At 46.5% G+C, this 17,356-nt stretch overlaps 1 protein-coding gene across 1 annotated transcript in view; it reads left to right on the forward strand.

Moving 5' to 3' along the window:
* Agpat4 (1-acylglycerol-3-phosphate O-acyltransferase 4) overlaps positions 1-17,356 on the forward strand; it is a 124,286-nt gene that overhangs the window by 38,186 nt on the left and 68,744 nt on the right. Inside the window, exon 2 of the mRNA XM_004651094.2 lies at positions 13,641-13,910. Coding sequence (XP_004651151.1) covers positions 13,733-13,910 — 178 coding nt within the window. The 5' untranslated portion in view covers positions 13,641-13,732. The remainder of the gene's footprint in view (positions 1-13,640; positions 13,911-17,356) is intronic.

The following is a 17,356-nucleotide window of genomic DNA, read 5'->3' on the forward strand; positions in this document are numbered from 1 at the left end:
TATTCCCTGGCTTTGGTGACCCCAAAGGGGTGGCCTCCCTTCGTATTCCTCAGCCTCTTTCATGTTCCCACCTTCATGGCGTCACAACCGACTGCCACATGGCAGCCGTCCTGCCAGTGACGGCGACAGCAGCAGTCGCGATCCCACATTTGTCCTGTTAACCTTCCGTCTTTGAAAATATTTCACTATTAGTCAATCCTCTCATGCCACGCAGACCTCAGTAGACACTAATCGTTTGAAAGATGCATTTTCCTTATTGAATTTGAGTTTTGGTTTCACTTTACTGGAGCTTATTAGAATTCCTGTGGGGGTTGGAGAGATGTCTTCGAGGTTAAGGTGCTTGCCTGTGAAGCCCAAGGACCCACGCTTGACTCTCCAGGTCCCATGTTAGCCAGACACATGAGGTGGCACAAGTGTGAGGTCACACATGCGCACAAGGTGGCACACGCATCTGGAGTCTGATTGCAGTGGCTGGAGGTCCAGGCACACCAATTCTTTCTCTGTCTCATTAAAAAAATTAAATTTAAAAGTATGTTTGGAAACTTCCTTAGACTGAATATACTTTACAAATATACTTTCCACTGAGCATCTTTTAAAATAGTTGTTGGAAGGGCTGGAGAGATGGCTTAGCGGTTAAGCGCTTGCCTGTGAAGCCTAAGGACCCCGGTTCAAGGCTCGATTCCCCAGGACCCAGGTTAGCCATATGCATAAGGGGGCGCACGCATCTGGAGTTCCTTTGCAGTGGCTGGAGGCCCTGGTGCGCCCATCCTCTCTTTCTCTCTCTATCTGCCTCTTTCTCTGTCTGTCACTCCCAAATAAATAAATAAAAAGTAACAAAAAAAATTAAAAAAAAAATAGTTGCTGGAAGTGGGACCACCGGCTGGCTGCCCCAGAATGCATGAACCCCAAGGTCAGTGCTCTCGAGCCCTCAGCATCATGGGCAAGTGGGGTCAGGTTGGAATGGTGGGCATTCCACCTGGAAAGAGGGCATGCCTGGCATGCTCCAGGACTGATGAGGAGAGGGCAGTAGTTCAACCACTCACCAGCACCCTAATCTTCAGATGTGGGACTGTCAATAGAAGTCTTGGGCTGGTCCTATGAAAGCTAAAGAAATTCACAATTACCTGCCTTGGCCCTCTTGTCTTATAGAAAACATGACAGTGGTTAAAAACTTGATACGGGGCTGGAGAGATGGCTTAGCGGTTAAGCGCTTGCCTGTGAAGCCTAAGGACCCCGGTTCGAGGCTGAATTCCCCAGGTCCCACGTTAGCCAGATGCACAAGGGGGCGCACGCGTCTGGAGTTCGTTTGCAGAGGCTGGAAGCCCTGGCACGCCCATTCTCTCTCCCTCTATCTGTCTTTCTCTCTGTGTCTGTCGCTCTCGCTCTCAAAAAAAAAAAAAAAAAAAAAAAAAAAAAACTTGATACGTTCTTCGCCTTGGCTACCGCATCCATCACTATGTAACCTTTGCACTTGACCTAGGATAAATTCAGTCTTTTCATCTACAGTATAAGGGTGGCAGTACCCTAAGGTTAGTATTGTGGAAAATGATGTAATGGTGTCTATTGAAATGTTTATTACACTTGTCTGACTACACTGGCTACAATACAGAAAACCTGTGGTATTTAACTGTAACAACTTTCATCTCACAGAAATTAAATCTACAAAAGACCTTAACTAGATGGGGTGGCTCATGCCTATAGTTCCAGCCCTTGGAGTGAGGCAGGAGGATTGCCATGAGTTTGCAACCAGCCTGAACTATATAGTGACTAGCTAGGGCTATAGTATGAGACTCTGTCTCAAAATAAAGAGGTAGAGCCTGACGTGGTGGCTCACGCCTTAAATCCCAGCAGAGGCCAAGGTAGGAGGATCGCCATGGGCTGAGGCCACCCTGAGACTACATAGTGAATTCCAGGTCAACCTGAGCTAGAGTGACATCCTACCTTGAAAAACCATAAAAAGGGGGAGGGGGGAATCTGTTTTTGTTTTCTTCCATTTTTCTCATGATGGAAAAAGTCACCTCAGTTATTGTGTGTCCCTCTGTGTTTTTGTTAGCTTGGATATAAAAGCTGTTTGGAAATTTTCTCTGATAAGCTCCTCAGAACTACTAAATATAAGCTTAGATCCATCTGTTTTCTGTAACCCTACATTTTTATCATCCTATAGTTAGATTTTGGAGGGAATGAATTCATTAGGGGGCATAATGAAAAAATTCCATATGATTTATGGCTTCTTTGGATTTGGCTTGTTGTAACGGACAACGTGTACCGCGCCAGGGCCTTGGACACGGTCCTAGTCCATAAAATTTTAAAATAAGCTAATTTTACATAAGCTTCTGCCAAACCATTAGACTATGATGATTTTTTAATTGAGGAATATTTTAGTTAGAGAAGGTTCTGGGGACAGTAAAATTCAGTCTAGAATACTTTCTGATTTTTATCTTTGGGCCTTAGGCCAGTGTAAGGAACCCAAAAGCTACAGTCAGCTCGTTTGTCAGGACTAAGTGTGAAGTGACCTGCTCAGGGCTCCCAAAGGTCCCCTCTGGGAAGGCCCTGGCTACGATCTTCCAGCTTAATGCCCAGCAGCAAATTAAATGTTGCATGTCTAGGAAGCCTTCTCACACTCGTTGCTACCGGACAGTGCCCACCTCCCCGATCTTTGGGGCATCATTGTCCCTGATATTTTCTGTCTGCCCCACAGGCCAAAAGTACGGGCTAGAATCAGAATTTGTCGGCTGTCCCCACTCTAGCCCTGTCCTCTTTGCTCTGGAAGTTGCCGGTTCTTCCCTTCCTTAACGTCATCTAGTTTCTCTGCTCTGCTTGGGAAATTTCTGCAGCGGTTTGAGTGCAAAATGTGTTTGTGAGGAACCTTTGTGGCTGCTCCCCAGTGATCCCAGTCTTGCTAGAAGGAGGTGTGTCGCTGGGGTCAGGCTTTGGGATTTTATAAGTCAGCCCCCACTTGGCAGGACATTTTGGCTTTTTTTTTTTTTTTCCTTCACAAGCTGGGCCAGCTCGCTCACTCTTGCTGCTTCCTCCCAGATGATGTGAAAAGATGTGAGTCCCTGTTGTCTGGTCTTGCCAGGCTTTCCTCTCGGTGATGAGACATCTCTAAATCATGAGCTGAAATAGACCCTTGCCTCCCATAAGCTGCTCTTGATCAGCGGGTTTGTCCCAGCAATAAGGAGGGGCACCTTCCGTGCAAGTGGGAGTTGGGGAAGGGCTTAAAAGGAGTTCGAGAACTCTCCCTGCCCGTTCTTCCTGAGGGAGGAGCAGATGCTGAAATGGTAGTTTTGGGCCAGGCCCAGGCTTCAGATGGGCCCACTTGTATAAGTGTATATATGGGGGAGGGACAGAGGATGTATGCATGTGTGTGTGTGTACACCAGTTTAACAGCTGTGACATTCTGTCCTTTTGCAATTTTCTTTCTAGAATTGACTTGTGATTTTTCTGTATACTTTTACAACCTTTGTCACTTAATATCATAATGAAAACATCCATTTTTCTACAAATCTTTTTCTACAAACTGGGCCTGGTTGGATGATGTAATGTGAGTGAAACTTAAAGAACCAAAGGAATCAATAGTCTAAAAATGAAGGTGTTGATTTGAGTTAACCCCTTGTTGTACTCAGCCTTCCTTCCCAAGTGTAACTGAAGGATGGGTATTTCACAGCGTCCCAGAGAAAGGCAGAATGCGTGTGCCTTAGCTAAGGGTCTGTTCCTGGCCACTTAGATTAACGCTTTAAGCCGACGTCTCTGTCTGTTTAGAAAAGTGTGCCGTGTGAACAACCCTCCATTGGGTGACTTCTGCACATTCTTTTTTTAAAAAAAATATTTTATTTATTTATTTATTTGATACAGAGAAAGAGGCAGAGAGAGAGAGAGAGAGAGAGAGAGAGAGAGAATGGCACGCCAGGGCCTTCAGCCACTGTAAACAAACTCCAGATGCATGCACCCCCTTGTGCATCTGGCTTACGGTCCTGGAGAAGCAAACCTGGATCCTTTAGCTTTGCAGGCAAACACCATAACCTGTAAGTCATCTCTCCAGCGCCCTGCACCTTCTTTACTAGGCCCGTGTTTCCATCAACACAGGACAGCCAGCGTGTGCTGTCATCTGCTTCGCCATCCGTCACTCACTTCAGTAGTCCCAAGACCCAAGGCTGAGTGTGTATGCGTGTGTATGTGAGTGTGTGGCTCTGTCCTTCCTAGACAGGTCAGGGCCCCGGCCCCGAGGAATGGCTCACTGTTAAAGTGAGTTCTCCCACCTCTGCTAACCTAATCCTCACAGTCCCTCACAGGCTGGCCTGCGGGTTAACCTGATCTAAGTAGTCTCTCACCGGTGACCCCAGGTCCTGTCAAGTTGACAGTCCACAGCCATCACACAGGGCAACAGGCTAAAGGTATACCGAGGAAATGGCAGCCACTGGACAAAACCAAGCAGGAGCCCAGAGGCCATTCACAGCTCACTGGCTCTGCCAGGAACGTGAGAGTCAGGCTCTGCCTTGCTCCCCCAGGCCTTCTTCTCATCTCGTGAGGACGGGACGCCCCTCTTTTGGTGCCCTCTGCACAAGTGTTTCTGAGTGCCCGGCCGGGGTGCCGTCATTCTGATGTCACAGCTGAGGTGCGTGACGGCTCAGGAAGCCACACAGCAGTGACTCAGCCACCAGCTCTCCGTGCTCTGCAGCTCCTTTCTCATCAGTCCGTTTCTCCCTCACAGATGCGCAAGTGTCTCCCTTGTCACCCGGCACTCTTGTCATTGGCCATACGTGACCTCCAGGAACTGAGACAGGGCTCCATCCATCTCTACACACGGGTGGAAAAGACTGCTAAGACAGAGAAGAACAATAAACTGTAGTTATTCCACTGTTAATGGATAGCTGTTGTTGGAGCCATGGAGGCAAGATGTGACTATCTGTCTGTCTGTCTATCTATCTATCTATCTATCTATCTATCTATCTATCTATCCATCCTTCTGTCCTCACACCACTTCACAGTGATTGCATTATTCTGGTTTCACAGACAACACTGAGCACCGAGGAAAAGTTTTTCTATTCTTTGGTTTTTTAAAATTTTTTTCTTGCTATTTGTGATATTTTATAACTCAGGATTATGCTTCCTTGAGACCTTTCTTGATTTACTCTAACATTCCTTTAATGTTAATGACAGTGCCTCATGTTTTCAAACATTCATGAGCTGAATGAACATACAGATCCATAGCTAACAGATTTTTTAATGTGCCTTAACTCTATGTCAGATGGTCCAGTAAATCCCCACATCTGCTAACCAATGTGTAGCTTGGAAAATAGAGGCAATTTGTAAGAAGTTATTCTCCTTGGACATATCATGATTTCTAGTAACAAGTTCTTTTGGTCCACGGTTAAAACACCGATTCAGTCATCCTCAGATAATGTACATGTCAAGTTCATGGGTCAAACTTTCTACCTGTTGGGAAATACACATGATGTGTTCACAATGGGATTTCTGGCTTTTTTTATTTTTTTGTTTCTGAAGTTTATTAAAAATCAAAGAATAGGGCTGGAGAGATGGCTTAGCAGTTAAGTGCTTGCCTAAGAAGCCTAAAGACCCTGGTTCGAGGCTCAATTCCTCAGGACCCACGTTAGCCAGGTGCACAAGGGGGTGCACGCATCTGGAGCTCGTTTGCAGTGGCTGGAGGCGCTGGCACGCCCATTCTCTCTCTCTCTATCTGCCTCTTTCCCTCTCTGTCTGTCACTCTCAAATAAATAAAAATGAACAAAAGAAAAAATTTTAAAAAACCAAAGAATAGAAAAACTTTACTTCTAAATATGTTGATTTTAGTGTTCTAGCTTTTTTCTTATTGTCTATGATTTCTCTTACAAATATCTTCCTGTTTCATGAGTGTCTTAGAACACATTGCTATAGTTAGCTGAGTGTTTTTTCTGGTAAGACTCCTCTATGTGCTTGTCACCCGATACGTCACCTCCGCAAGGCCTCCGCTGATGGCCTCCACTGACCTCTGTAAGCCAGATTCCCCTGGCCACTGGAAAGAAGTGACTAGCAGGAGCTTTCCCTTTGTGCTTCGCAGACAAGGGCTCCCTGGCTGTCGGTCACAGGGTGAGCTGGGGAGAGGGTGACTGCAACTTCAGAGCTCACCTGTTGTAGTCAGCGCCACGCTGCTGGGACAGACCCCCAAACAGGTACAGTTGATGGGAGGAAAGAGTTTATTTCAGTTTCCAGATCCAAGGGGAGGTTCCATCAATGGCAGAAGAAGCTGGCTACCTTTCACAGATCCAAGCAGAGAGAGACACGTCCAAACAGCCAGCACCACAGCAGGTACAAAACCCACCTGCAGCCGGAGGACCCCAGGGCTCCTCTGCGCATCTCAGGCTGGAATTCAATCAGCCTCCAGGGACGTGCCCAGCCCCCTCCATAGCAGGGGTCTTCCCACCAGGGGCATTAGCTGCAAACTCAACTTTAATAACACCTGAATCTACGGTGGGGGCAATACATTCAAACTACCACACAAGCCTTGTGCAGAACATTGCTGTTTTGTTTTTTGAAACTTTTTTTTGTTTATTTTTATTTATTTATTTGAGAGCAACAGAGAAAGAGACAGCTAGAGAGAGAGAGAGAATGGGCATGCCAGGGCCTCCAGCCACTGCAAACGAACTCCAGACACATGCACCCCCTTGTGCATCTGGCTAACGTGGGTCCTGGGGAATCAAGCTTTGAACCCAGGTCCTTAGGCTTCACAGGCAAGCGCTTAACTGCTAAGCCATCTCTCCAGCCTGCTGTTTTGTTTTGTAAGCACCAAAACAGGCCAAGGGCAGAATCATTTTTGGTTTTCCAAGGTCGTGAGTTCTTGACTGTTGCTGTGATGATAATGGGTATCTTTAGCCACAGAACTAGATCACACTTACATATGGTTTATAAATTCCATGAGTTATTGCTCTGATATTCTCAGAAATAGTACAGAATTCTTTGTCATACCCTTGCCTCATATAATCATGTACTAGTAAGGTAGATTTCCTGGAAAGATTCCCCCCCCACACACACACAACATTCTAGGTATTTCCAAGCTGAAATGAAAATGGGCAAAGTATTTTTAAATGTTTTCTCTCTAGCTATTTTAATCGCTGCTCAGATATTTATGCCATCTTCTCTCAGGCCGACATGAAATTGGCTAGTTGCCACATTAGAAGAAAAAGCGCTTCTCCATTCCAGATGGGAGAGCTGGTTTCCCAGTTCCCCCCAAACTCCCATCTGAAATAAATGTGAGCATGCCAGGGCCTCTAGCCACTGTGAATGAACTCCAGATGCATGTGCCACCTAGCTTTTTTATGTGGGTTCTGGAGAATTGAACCTGCATCCTTTGACTTGGCTTGCAAGCGCTTTAAAGGCTAAGCCATCTCTCCAGCCCCCTCTGTCTCTTAATTACCAGCCCTCAGACTGAAGTCAGGTCAGTGATTTAGTGAATTCACAGCACATTTTACCTGGTTCTTAACTATTCTTGGTTTTGTATACAAATTTGATCATCTTTGCATTAGGTCATTTTGTACTGTTACAGCCAACCACTGGAAATTGGATAATTAAAAAAAAAAAAAAAAAAAGAAAGCTCACTTATTTAGCCTACAGTTCTGGAAGCTCCAAAACCTTCTTGGTTTTATGGAGAAGGACATCGGCGTGTGGGAGAGCAACAGATCACATCAGCAGAGAATCAGGAGAGCCGGTGTTACCTCTTTATTATAACAATGAACTCTTTTTTTTTTTCCCTCTTTTGTTTTTCAAGGTAGGGTTTCACTCTAGCCCAGGCCAACCTGGAATTCACTACGTAGTCTCAGGATGGCCCCGAACTCACGGTGATCCTCCTACCTCTGCCTCCCAGGTGCTGAGATTAAAGGCGTGCGCCACCACGCCTGGCTAACAATGAACTCTTGAGACCAGCATGAATCCCTTCCTTTAGATTAGGAAGCACCAGAACAGGCGAAAGGTCTTTCACTTACCCTACCTCCTAAAAGTTCCATCGCTTCAACACTGCCCCATTGAGGGCCAAGCTTCCAGAACACGAGTTTGGGGGGTGGATATGATGGTTAATCTGGGCTATCAACTTGACAGGATTTAGAATCACCATGGAAACAAACTTCTGGGTGTGTCTGTGAGGGAGCTTTTAGATTAGTTTAATTGAAGTGGGCAACCCACCTTAAATGTGGATGCCACCATCCCATGGGCTTGGCAGGGGAGGGGGTTCCTCATCTACAAAAAGAAGAACAAGAAGAAGAACAGCAGAGAGCAGGTGGACCAGCTCTGGGCTCTGGTTCTGCTTTGTGACCGTGGACTGAATGACCAGTTGCTTCCTGGTTCTGCTGCCATGCCTCCCTCCGTAACGGACTGTATCCCCTCAGACGGTAAGCTGAAACAAACCCTTCCTCTCAACTTGCTTTTGTCAGGTACATTGTCATAGTAATAAGAGGAGTGACCAATACAGGGAGGGACATTGCTCATCTAAGCCATGGCAATCAGCTTGTTTCACAACACCAAACACCATTCTTAGGGGATTTAAAACAATATTTTATTTTGGAAGGGGAGAGAGAGGAGAGGGAGAATGGGTGCACCAGGGCCTCTAACCATTGCAAATGAACTCCAGATGCATGTGCCACTTTGTGCATCTGGCTTTATGTGGGTACTGGGGAACTGAACCTGGAAACTGAACCCGGGTCATTAGGCTTTGCAGGCAGGCGCCTTAACTGTTGAGCCATCTCTCCAGGTCATCCTTAGGACTTTGATTACAATGTGGTAGCCTGGGCTGGAGAGATGGTTCAGCAGTTAAGTCTCATGCCTGTGAAGCCTAAGGACCCAGGTTTGATTCTGCAGGTCCCACATAATCCAGATGCACATGGTGGCGCATGTGTCTGGAGTTCATTCGCAGTGGCTATAGGCTCTGGTGTGCCCATTCTCACTCAACTTTCTATCTCGTCCTTTCTCTGTCTCTAATAAATAAATAGATAAAAAGAAATCTTTTTTAAAAATATGGTAGCCCACACTTCCAATTGTACTCTGGAGTCTCCATCAACTGCCACACCATCTCCGAAAGGGACTTGAGGGTGTATGTGGAGGTTAAAAACAACAGGCAGAAGAACCAGAGCCTGCCTGTCTGTCTGAGTCCATTGGTATGTGTAATGCTGGCCCCTGAAGTTTGATAACGCTACCAGGTAGCTGGGGTTCGCTTTTGTGGTTTCTAGTCTCATTCATAAAATAATTTAGAAGCAGGTTCAGAAGTAAGCTCAAGGACCGTTTTATCTGACTTCGAGAGAGAAAATGAGGAGGGGCAAGCTGGAGATCTTGGTAGCTGCTGGGATGAGGGAGATACGGGTCATAAGAAGAGAGACCATCACACCCTCAGGGTTAGGATCCAGAAAGCAGGCAGATTCCCACGTGGTGGTCAGCAAGCAGTTGTTGTGTGGGTGGGGGAGGGGTGGTGGGAGGCAGGAGATTCAGAGAAACAATGAGAAAACCAGGAGTGTTAGGGCAAGCAAGCCTGCTTGTGGATTTGGTCAGTCTCCAAAGAGGTGGGCAGAGAGAAAGGAAAGCTGGTTGACAGGTCAGGTGGAGTAACTCTTCAGGGAGGGGCCCTTGCATGCAATGCTCTGTCTAATCTTTGTAGTACATCAGCATGTCATGTCTGCATCGAGAGCCACAGGTACAACTCAGCTTCCATTCTTTTGACCTGGAGGAAGCAGCCTTCCTTCAACAGACCTCAACAAGTCCTTAAAGCACTACATTTTCATATGGTAAACAGGAAGTGGGGTTCAAAGCTGATCATGAGAGAGAGGTCCACTCTCAATGGCCTCTAAGCTTGATAATGTCTATCCAGTTACCTAATTAGCATGGGGCCAAGTAATCTTAATATTTCTTTTTCTTTCTTTCTATCTTTTTTTTTTTTCAAGGTAGGGTTTCACTCTAGCTCAGGCTGACCTGGAATTGTGGCTTCAAACTCTCAGCGATCCTCCTACCTTGGCCTCCCAAGTACTGGGATTAAAGGCATGCGCCACCACTCCTGGCTTAATTTTTCTTTATCATATCATAACAGTGAGCTGGGCGCTGACGAGGGCAGCGTTTAATCCCGGGGACCACATGTGAGCTTCCTTTTCTGAGTGTTCACTCAGCAAAGTAAAAGGTTTGTCTCATCTTTTACAAGTGCTAGTGGGCGGGCATTGGGGGGGGGGCGAGGAACCCAGTGAATAAGGAAACTTGTGGCCACACTGTCTTGAAGCTGTTTGTGGGTAATGCCAAGAAAATAAATAAAGGACACGAGTAGTCAGCGTAAGTGTAACTGCCTGCACACTGTAGCCAGAGCAAGTCACCTGTGTGTCTGCTGACGTCAAGTGCAAGGAGGCTGGGCTGCCTGTTTTGTGCTTGTTCTCAGAGGAGAGCCTGAGTGTGTTGGAGCCATGTGGTTCCACAGCCAGGAAGTCTCTGGGAATGAATTGTGTGAGGGCCTGAGATAAGACGGTTTCCAGCCCGGTAAGCACATTTGTGCTGTGGAGGCACAGATGATGGAGCCGCTCCGTTATGTTAGGCTGACTGCAGAGAAATCAGACCAGATCTCCCTGTACATTTCTCTCCTCTCTGGCATAGGTGAAGGGATCAGAATAAATCAGGATTACAGCCACCTTCCCGAGACTCCAAACAGGTATATAAGCATGCTTCCTGCAGGTTCTCATTGCTGAGGCTATCTTTTTTTAAAATATCATTATTTATTATTATTATTATTTGCTTTTTTGAGGTAGGTAGCTCAGGCTGGCCTGGAATTCTCTATCTGAGGGTGGCCTCTAACCCATGGCGATCCTTCTACCTCTGTCTCCCAAGTACTGGGGTTAAAGATGTGTACTACCACACCCAGCTTAATTTTTTGTTGTTGTTGTTGTTTTTTTGTTTTCTGGGTTAGGGTTTCACTCTAGCCCAGGTTGACCTGAAATTCACTATGGAGTCTCAGGGTGGCCTTGAACTCATGGCAATCCTCCTACCTCTGCCTCCTGCACGCTGGGATTAAAGGTGTGCTCCACCATGCCCAGCTAACCCCAGCTTAATTTTTTAAATTTAATTTTATTATTTATTTATTTAATTTAATTTTAATTTATTTACTCATTTATTTTGGTTTTTCAAGGTATGGTCTCACTCTAGCCTAGGCTGACCTGGAATTCACTATGTAGTCTCAGGGTGACCTCAAACTCATGGCAATCCTCCTACCTCTGCTTCTTGAGTGCTGGGATTAAAGGCATGGGCCACCATACCCGGTTTTATTTTTTTTTTAAATTAAGAGAGAGCAAGCAAGGTGGGGTGTGGGAGAGAATTGGTGCCCCAGGACCTCTGCCACTGCATTTGAACTCCAGACATGCCACCTAGTATGTATGTGCAACCTTATGCTTGCCTCACATTTGTGCGTCTGGCTTACATGGGCTCTGGGGAGTAGAACACGGGACCTTAGGTTTCACAGGTAAGTGCCTTAACTACTAAGTCATCTCCTCAGCCCTCTGAGACCATCTTTAAGCCAGTCCAAAGGACCAGGAGTGAATCTCATCTTTCCTCCTTGAGCATGCTTTGTGACTGTGAATGTCACTGTAAGCCTCATTGTCTTTTGTCATTGGAGGATTTTCTTTCTTTTTTCTTCCCTCCCTCCCTCGCTTCTTCCCCTCCTCCCTCCCTCCTCTTTCCCTTCCCCTCCCTCCGTCTCTCTCTCTCTCACTCTCTCTCTCTCTTTCTTTCTTTTTCAAGGTAGGATCTCACTTTAGCCCAGGCTGACCTGGAATTCACTATGAAGTCCCAGGGTGTCCTTGAACTCATAGTGATCCTCCAACCTCTGCCTCCCAGAGTGCTGGGATTAAAGGCGTGCACCACCATGCCTGGCCCCCTCATTGGAGTATTTTCTGGACTGTTCTGCAAAGGGGTGTCCTAAGTCCAGGGGAACCCCCTTCTCACATCTCAAGAAAACACCAGTTTAGACATGTGCAGAGGGGAGAGCTTAGAGTTATGGCTGATCCCTGAGGTCAGTAATCTATTGTGGTGACCTTACTCAAGTCACCCAACTTGGGAGCTGCCTCAGTTTCTTGCTCTGAGAAATGGAGTAATAATGTTCAGCTCAGGGTTTCCACCCCCACCCCCAGTACTAGGCTTGGTGGTACTATTATTGCCGGTGATCCCAGCATTTAGGTGCTGCGGTCAGGAAGGTCAGAAGTTCAGGGCCATACTGAGCAGTATAACAGCCAACCTGGGAAACGTGAGGAAGAAAAAGAAAATACGGGTGCTTAGCTCCTGGGATTCATGGAAGTCATGAATGAGCTAATGGATGGGAAGCTGTTATTCAGATGGGTCAGGTTTTGCACTGATGCATATTGTAATAAATCTAGTGTCTGTCGATCCTTACCATAAGGAACTTTGCCCTCAAGCTGGACTCTTTCTTTATTTTTTATGTGATTTTTAAAAATTTTATTCACAACCTCCATACATATGGACAATATAATATCATGATCATGATCCCTCCCACCACTCTCCCTTTTCTCCTCTTTTTTTTTCTTTTCACAATTTTTATTAACATTTTCCATGATTATAAAAAATATCCCATGGTAATACCCTCCCACCCACCCGACACTTTCCCCTTTGAAATTCCATTCTCCATCATATTACCTCCCCTGGACTCTTTCTTTCTTGAGGTATTTGCCATGTTCTTAGCTTCCAGGAGAAGCTAACCTGCTGCTTTGTGGGTTTTTTTAAAAAGAATTTTATCGGTGATCAAAACTGCCCCCCTCTCCTCAAATGTTCTGGCTGACTTTGTGACATCATCACATTCTTTCATTTCAGGGCTGGAGACAGATCACAACACCTGGGGTTGCTGCTCTGTAGGGTTGAGTTTCTGGTTTTTGAACTCTCAAGGTGTGTGTGTGTAGCGTACTGTGGGGGAAGCTTTCTGGCCTCCCTCATTCTTGTTTACTGATAACATGAAAACTTTAGCCCTTGGATACCTTCATCAAGTCCTTCCACAAATATTCAAAAGCAGTGGAGCTCCAAGAATGTGCTGAGGTCCCCCCTAAGGTGTTCTTCAAGATACACGTGGAGAAGCTGACCGTCCAGGCGAGGAAGGAGGGCCACCCTGTGCAACAGCACAGTGCAGTAATGAGAACTCGTGTAGGGTGCTTGAGGGGAGAGCCACACCCAGCTCTGTCCACGTAATGTCGCCCTGCGAGGGCTGGAATTGAAGGATGCCCAACTTGAAGGGCGTGGCGAGTTGAGATGTCATAAGAACTAGCTGAGGAAGATGGAGAAGGGCTGGGTGTGGACGATGCAGCCCGAGGGAAGGCCCAGACCTATGGCTGTGTGTGAGCCGCATGGCCCAGGAGCCACCACAGCGTTACTGGAAGGTGACTTCCCGCCGGCCAGGCTGCTGCTTGGATAGGAACCCAGATGACCTGGGCGCGGTTCCCTTACCTCTCCAGGGTTCAGTTTCCTACCATTATCCAGGCCTGCTCCATAAAAATAAATAAGCGGATGTGCAATGAATTTAACCTCAAGCATATGTTTTTCTTCCAGGAGCATTCCCCCCATCCACCCCCCCCCCCCACCGCTACATAGCATGTCGTATTTTTGCTCACCTTTCACGCATGCGTGTGTTTCAGATGCGTTCCTGAGCCCTGGATCTCCCTGCCTCTGGAAATAGTCCACCGCGACTGTCCGTTTGCTTTGGGCGGGAGCATCGGCACGGCACGCCATGGACCTCGCCGGGCTGCTCAAGTCTCAGTTCCTCTGCCACCTGGTCTTCTGCTACGTGTTCATCGCCTCGGGCCTCATCGTCAACGCCGTGCAGCTCTGCACGCTGGTCCTGTGGCCCGTCAACAAGCAGCTGTTCCGCAAGATCAACAGCCGTCTGTGCTACTGCGTCTCCAGCCGTAAGAGCCTCTCCCTGCCTGCTTCTTCCCTGCCGGCGTGCGGGCCGGCGCTGGTGCTCCTTGGGGGTGACTCCCCGGGGTGGCCCTCTCAGCCTCAGCTACTTTGCGTTTTGCTTTCGTTTCGTTTAGAGAGTTGAAATGTCCACCTTGTCCTCCCTCAGAAATTTATTCTTCTTCTTATTATTATTTGCGTGAGAAATGCCAAAAGCACCAAATTGGGTGGACATGCAAGGTATATACCATGATAAGCAAACATGTGTTCCGAAACAGGTCTCTGAGAGTGACAGGGCCTTATCTTAGCTCTTACGTGACTCATGTGCCAAGCTGTCCATGGTCACCGACGCTCTTCTGAGTCACAGGCTCTGTCTCACAAATTCAACAATGAATCTTGGGCAACAGAGGATGGAATGGTTCTTTAAAAGTTTTATTTATTTGTGCGCATGTGCACGTGCATGCCAGGGTCTCTTGCCACTGCAAAGGAATGACCATCTGGCTCTGCATGGGTGGGTGGGAGCCATCTCTCCAGCTCTAAGGATAAATTTTATGCTTTTCTTTTTTAAAGCAATTTTATTTATTTATTGTGAAGAGAGAAGGAGAGTGGGTACTCTAGGGTCTCTGGCCACTGCAAGTGAACTCCAGATGCATGCACCACTTTTGTTCACCTGGCTTTACGTGAGTACTGGGGAATTAAACACTGGCCCATACGCTTTGCAAGCAAGTACCTTTACGAATAATGAGCCATCTCCCCAGCCCAAGGATAAGGTTTTCTTTTTTCTTTTTTTCTTTTTGGTTTTTTTGAGGTTAAATCTCACTCTAGTCCAGGCTGACCTGGAATTCACTATGTGGCTCAGGGTGGCCTCGAACTCACCCTGAGCTCTAGGATTAAAGGCGTGCACCACCATGCCCGGTTCCAAGGATGAGTTTTAAAGGAGAAAGTGTGTTACATTGAGAAAGCAAGTGTTGAGAAAAAGCTTATTGAGAAGTGAGTGAAGGGAAGGTGAGAAGCTCTCAGCAAAGAGGGGTCTGAACTGGTTGCGCTCAGTAGCTAGAGAAATCAGTTGAAGTGTCATTCTGGCCCAATCATGAATCCCCACGAGGTGTCCGTGTGTCCTCTTTCCAATCAGGGGATTGGTCATGTGTTTTTCCATCTCAGTGACTGGGCTGGGGGAAGAGTTCGACGCCCACCTGCAAGCTTTACAAGGGAGAAAGTAGGACAGAATCAAGGAATTGAAAACACGGGGGTGAGACTATTTAGTCCATCGAATCCAACTATAGCTTCCCATCTACCTCTTGGTCAGAGGTGGCTTGTCTAGTCTACGCGACCCAAACATACATTCTCATGGGATGTCCTGATCTCTCCCTTCTGGTGACCAGGCTAGGAGCTCGGTGTGTGCTTCTAGGTTCCAGCGAGATATCTGGCCAAGTAGATCTCCAGGCAGCTGTGCTCATTTGTTTGTTGCTGGTTCAAAGACTTAAAGGAAGAGAAAATGTAAAAGCACCTCAGAGAGGCTGGGGTCGGAATGCTGCCGGGCCCAGGGCTGCTTATTCTCGAGTTTTCTTCTCCCTCCTGCTCCCATCAATTCTCTCGCTCCTCCAGTTTTCCTTCTCGGAAGTGCTAGGGATAAATGACCTCATAGATTTGCTGCCGTGGCTCAGTGTGCGCCGTGTGCATTCGACCGTCTCTGCAGCTGGGCGGAGATACAACACCGAGCTCTGCGCATTTTCACTGTTTGGCTTCTTTTGTTTGTTTGTCTGTTTTGTTTGTAGTGCTGGGATCAAATATACATCTGTTTTAAAAACTAAATTACAATATACCATGCTGTTGTTTTCCTTGCTTTTCTTTTTTAGTTGTTTTATTTTGCTATAATTGTGGACTCATGTGGAGTTGTGAGACATTACAGTGAAATCCCAAATACCCATAGCCAGTTTCCCCCATGGGAGCATCGTAAATAACTGAATGGAATACAATATGCCAACCAAAAGGTCCCGGTTCCGTAATTCACTAATCCTACTCAGCTTTCTCTGCTTTATTTATTTATTTATTTATTTATTTTTTGAGAGAGAGGGAAAGAGGCAGAGAGAGATAGAGAGAGAATGGGCACCCCAGGGCCTCCAGCCATGGCAAATGAACTCCAGATGCATGTACCATCTTGTGCATCTGGCTTACATGGATCCTGGGGAATCGTACAGAGGTCCTTTGGCTTTGTAGGCAAGCCTCTTAACCGCTAAGCCATCTCTCTAGCCCAGCTTTCTCTACTTTTGTGTGTGTGTGTGTGTGTGTGTGTGTGTGTGTGCGTGCGCGCGCATATGTGTACATTTCTGCTAAGCTATTTAAACATAAGTAATTTGGCCTGAGCCTTAACAATTCAAAGTGGCACGTTGGTGTGCTGGCACATCTAGACATGTATTTTGTTGTTTCTGGTTAATGTTAAGCTCACAGTTATTCTCTGAAGAAGAAAATGCACTGTCCATTAGCAATTTTGTGTATTAGAATAGATATCTTTCAAAGTATAGCCTTGTTTAAGCTAAGCAATTTAAAGCTCTCTCTAACCTTAGATTGTTGCCAAGAGTTCAAAATTATTATCTTTCTGAAATCTTTTAAAAGAAGCAATGTCTTTTTTTGGGGGGGGGGGGATTCAAGTAGGGTTTCATTCTAGCCCAGGCTGACCTGGAATTCACTATGTAGTCTCAGGGTGACCTTGAACTCACCATGATCCTCGTACTTCTGCCTCCCGAGTGCTGGGATTAAAGGCGTGCGCCACCATGCCCAGTATGATATATATTTGGAATAACAGTTCCTAATGATATTTTTCTTTCCTTCTTAAAAAAATATTTATTTATTTGCAAGTAGAGAGAGATAGGGAGAATGGATGTGTCAGGGCATCCAGTCACTATAGATGGTCTTCAGATGCATGCATCACTTTTGTGCATCTGGCTGTACATGGGTACTGGGGAATCAAGTCATTAGGCTCTACAGACAAGCACCTTTACCACTGAGCCATCGCTCCAGCTCCTTTTCTTCTTTTTTGAAGGAGGATCTCACTCTAGCCCAGTCTGACCTAGAACTCACTCTGTAGCTCCAGGCTGGCCTTGAACTCCTGACAGTCCTCCTAAATCAAGCCTCCCAAGAGCTGGCATTAGAGATCTGAGCCGGCCCAAGTGGTCCTTGTCTTTCCGGGCACCCATGTTCCTTTCTGCGTGTGTGTCTTTACGTCTTCTCTTTGCTGTTGGCTCATGTAGCTGAAGGTATCCTTTGTTTCTGTTTAGAGAAATATCTTTGGTACGATTTTTTTTTTTTTTTGAGGTAAGGTCTCGCCCTAGCCTAGGCTGACCTGAAATTAACTATGTAGTCTCAGACTGGCCTTGAACTCATAGCAATCCTCCTAGCTCTGCCTCCCCAGTGCTAGAATTAAAGGCATGTGACATCATGCCCAGCTTTTTTGTTT

This window comes from Jaculus jaculus, chromosome 9 (assembly GCF_020740685.1).
Source record: "Jaculus jaculus isolate mJacJac1 chromosome 9, mJacJac1.mat.Y.cur, whole genome shotgun sequence".
Lineage (NCBI taxonomy): Eukaryota > Metazoa > Chordata > Mammalia > Rodentia > Dipodidae > Jaculus > Jaculus jaculus.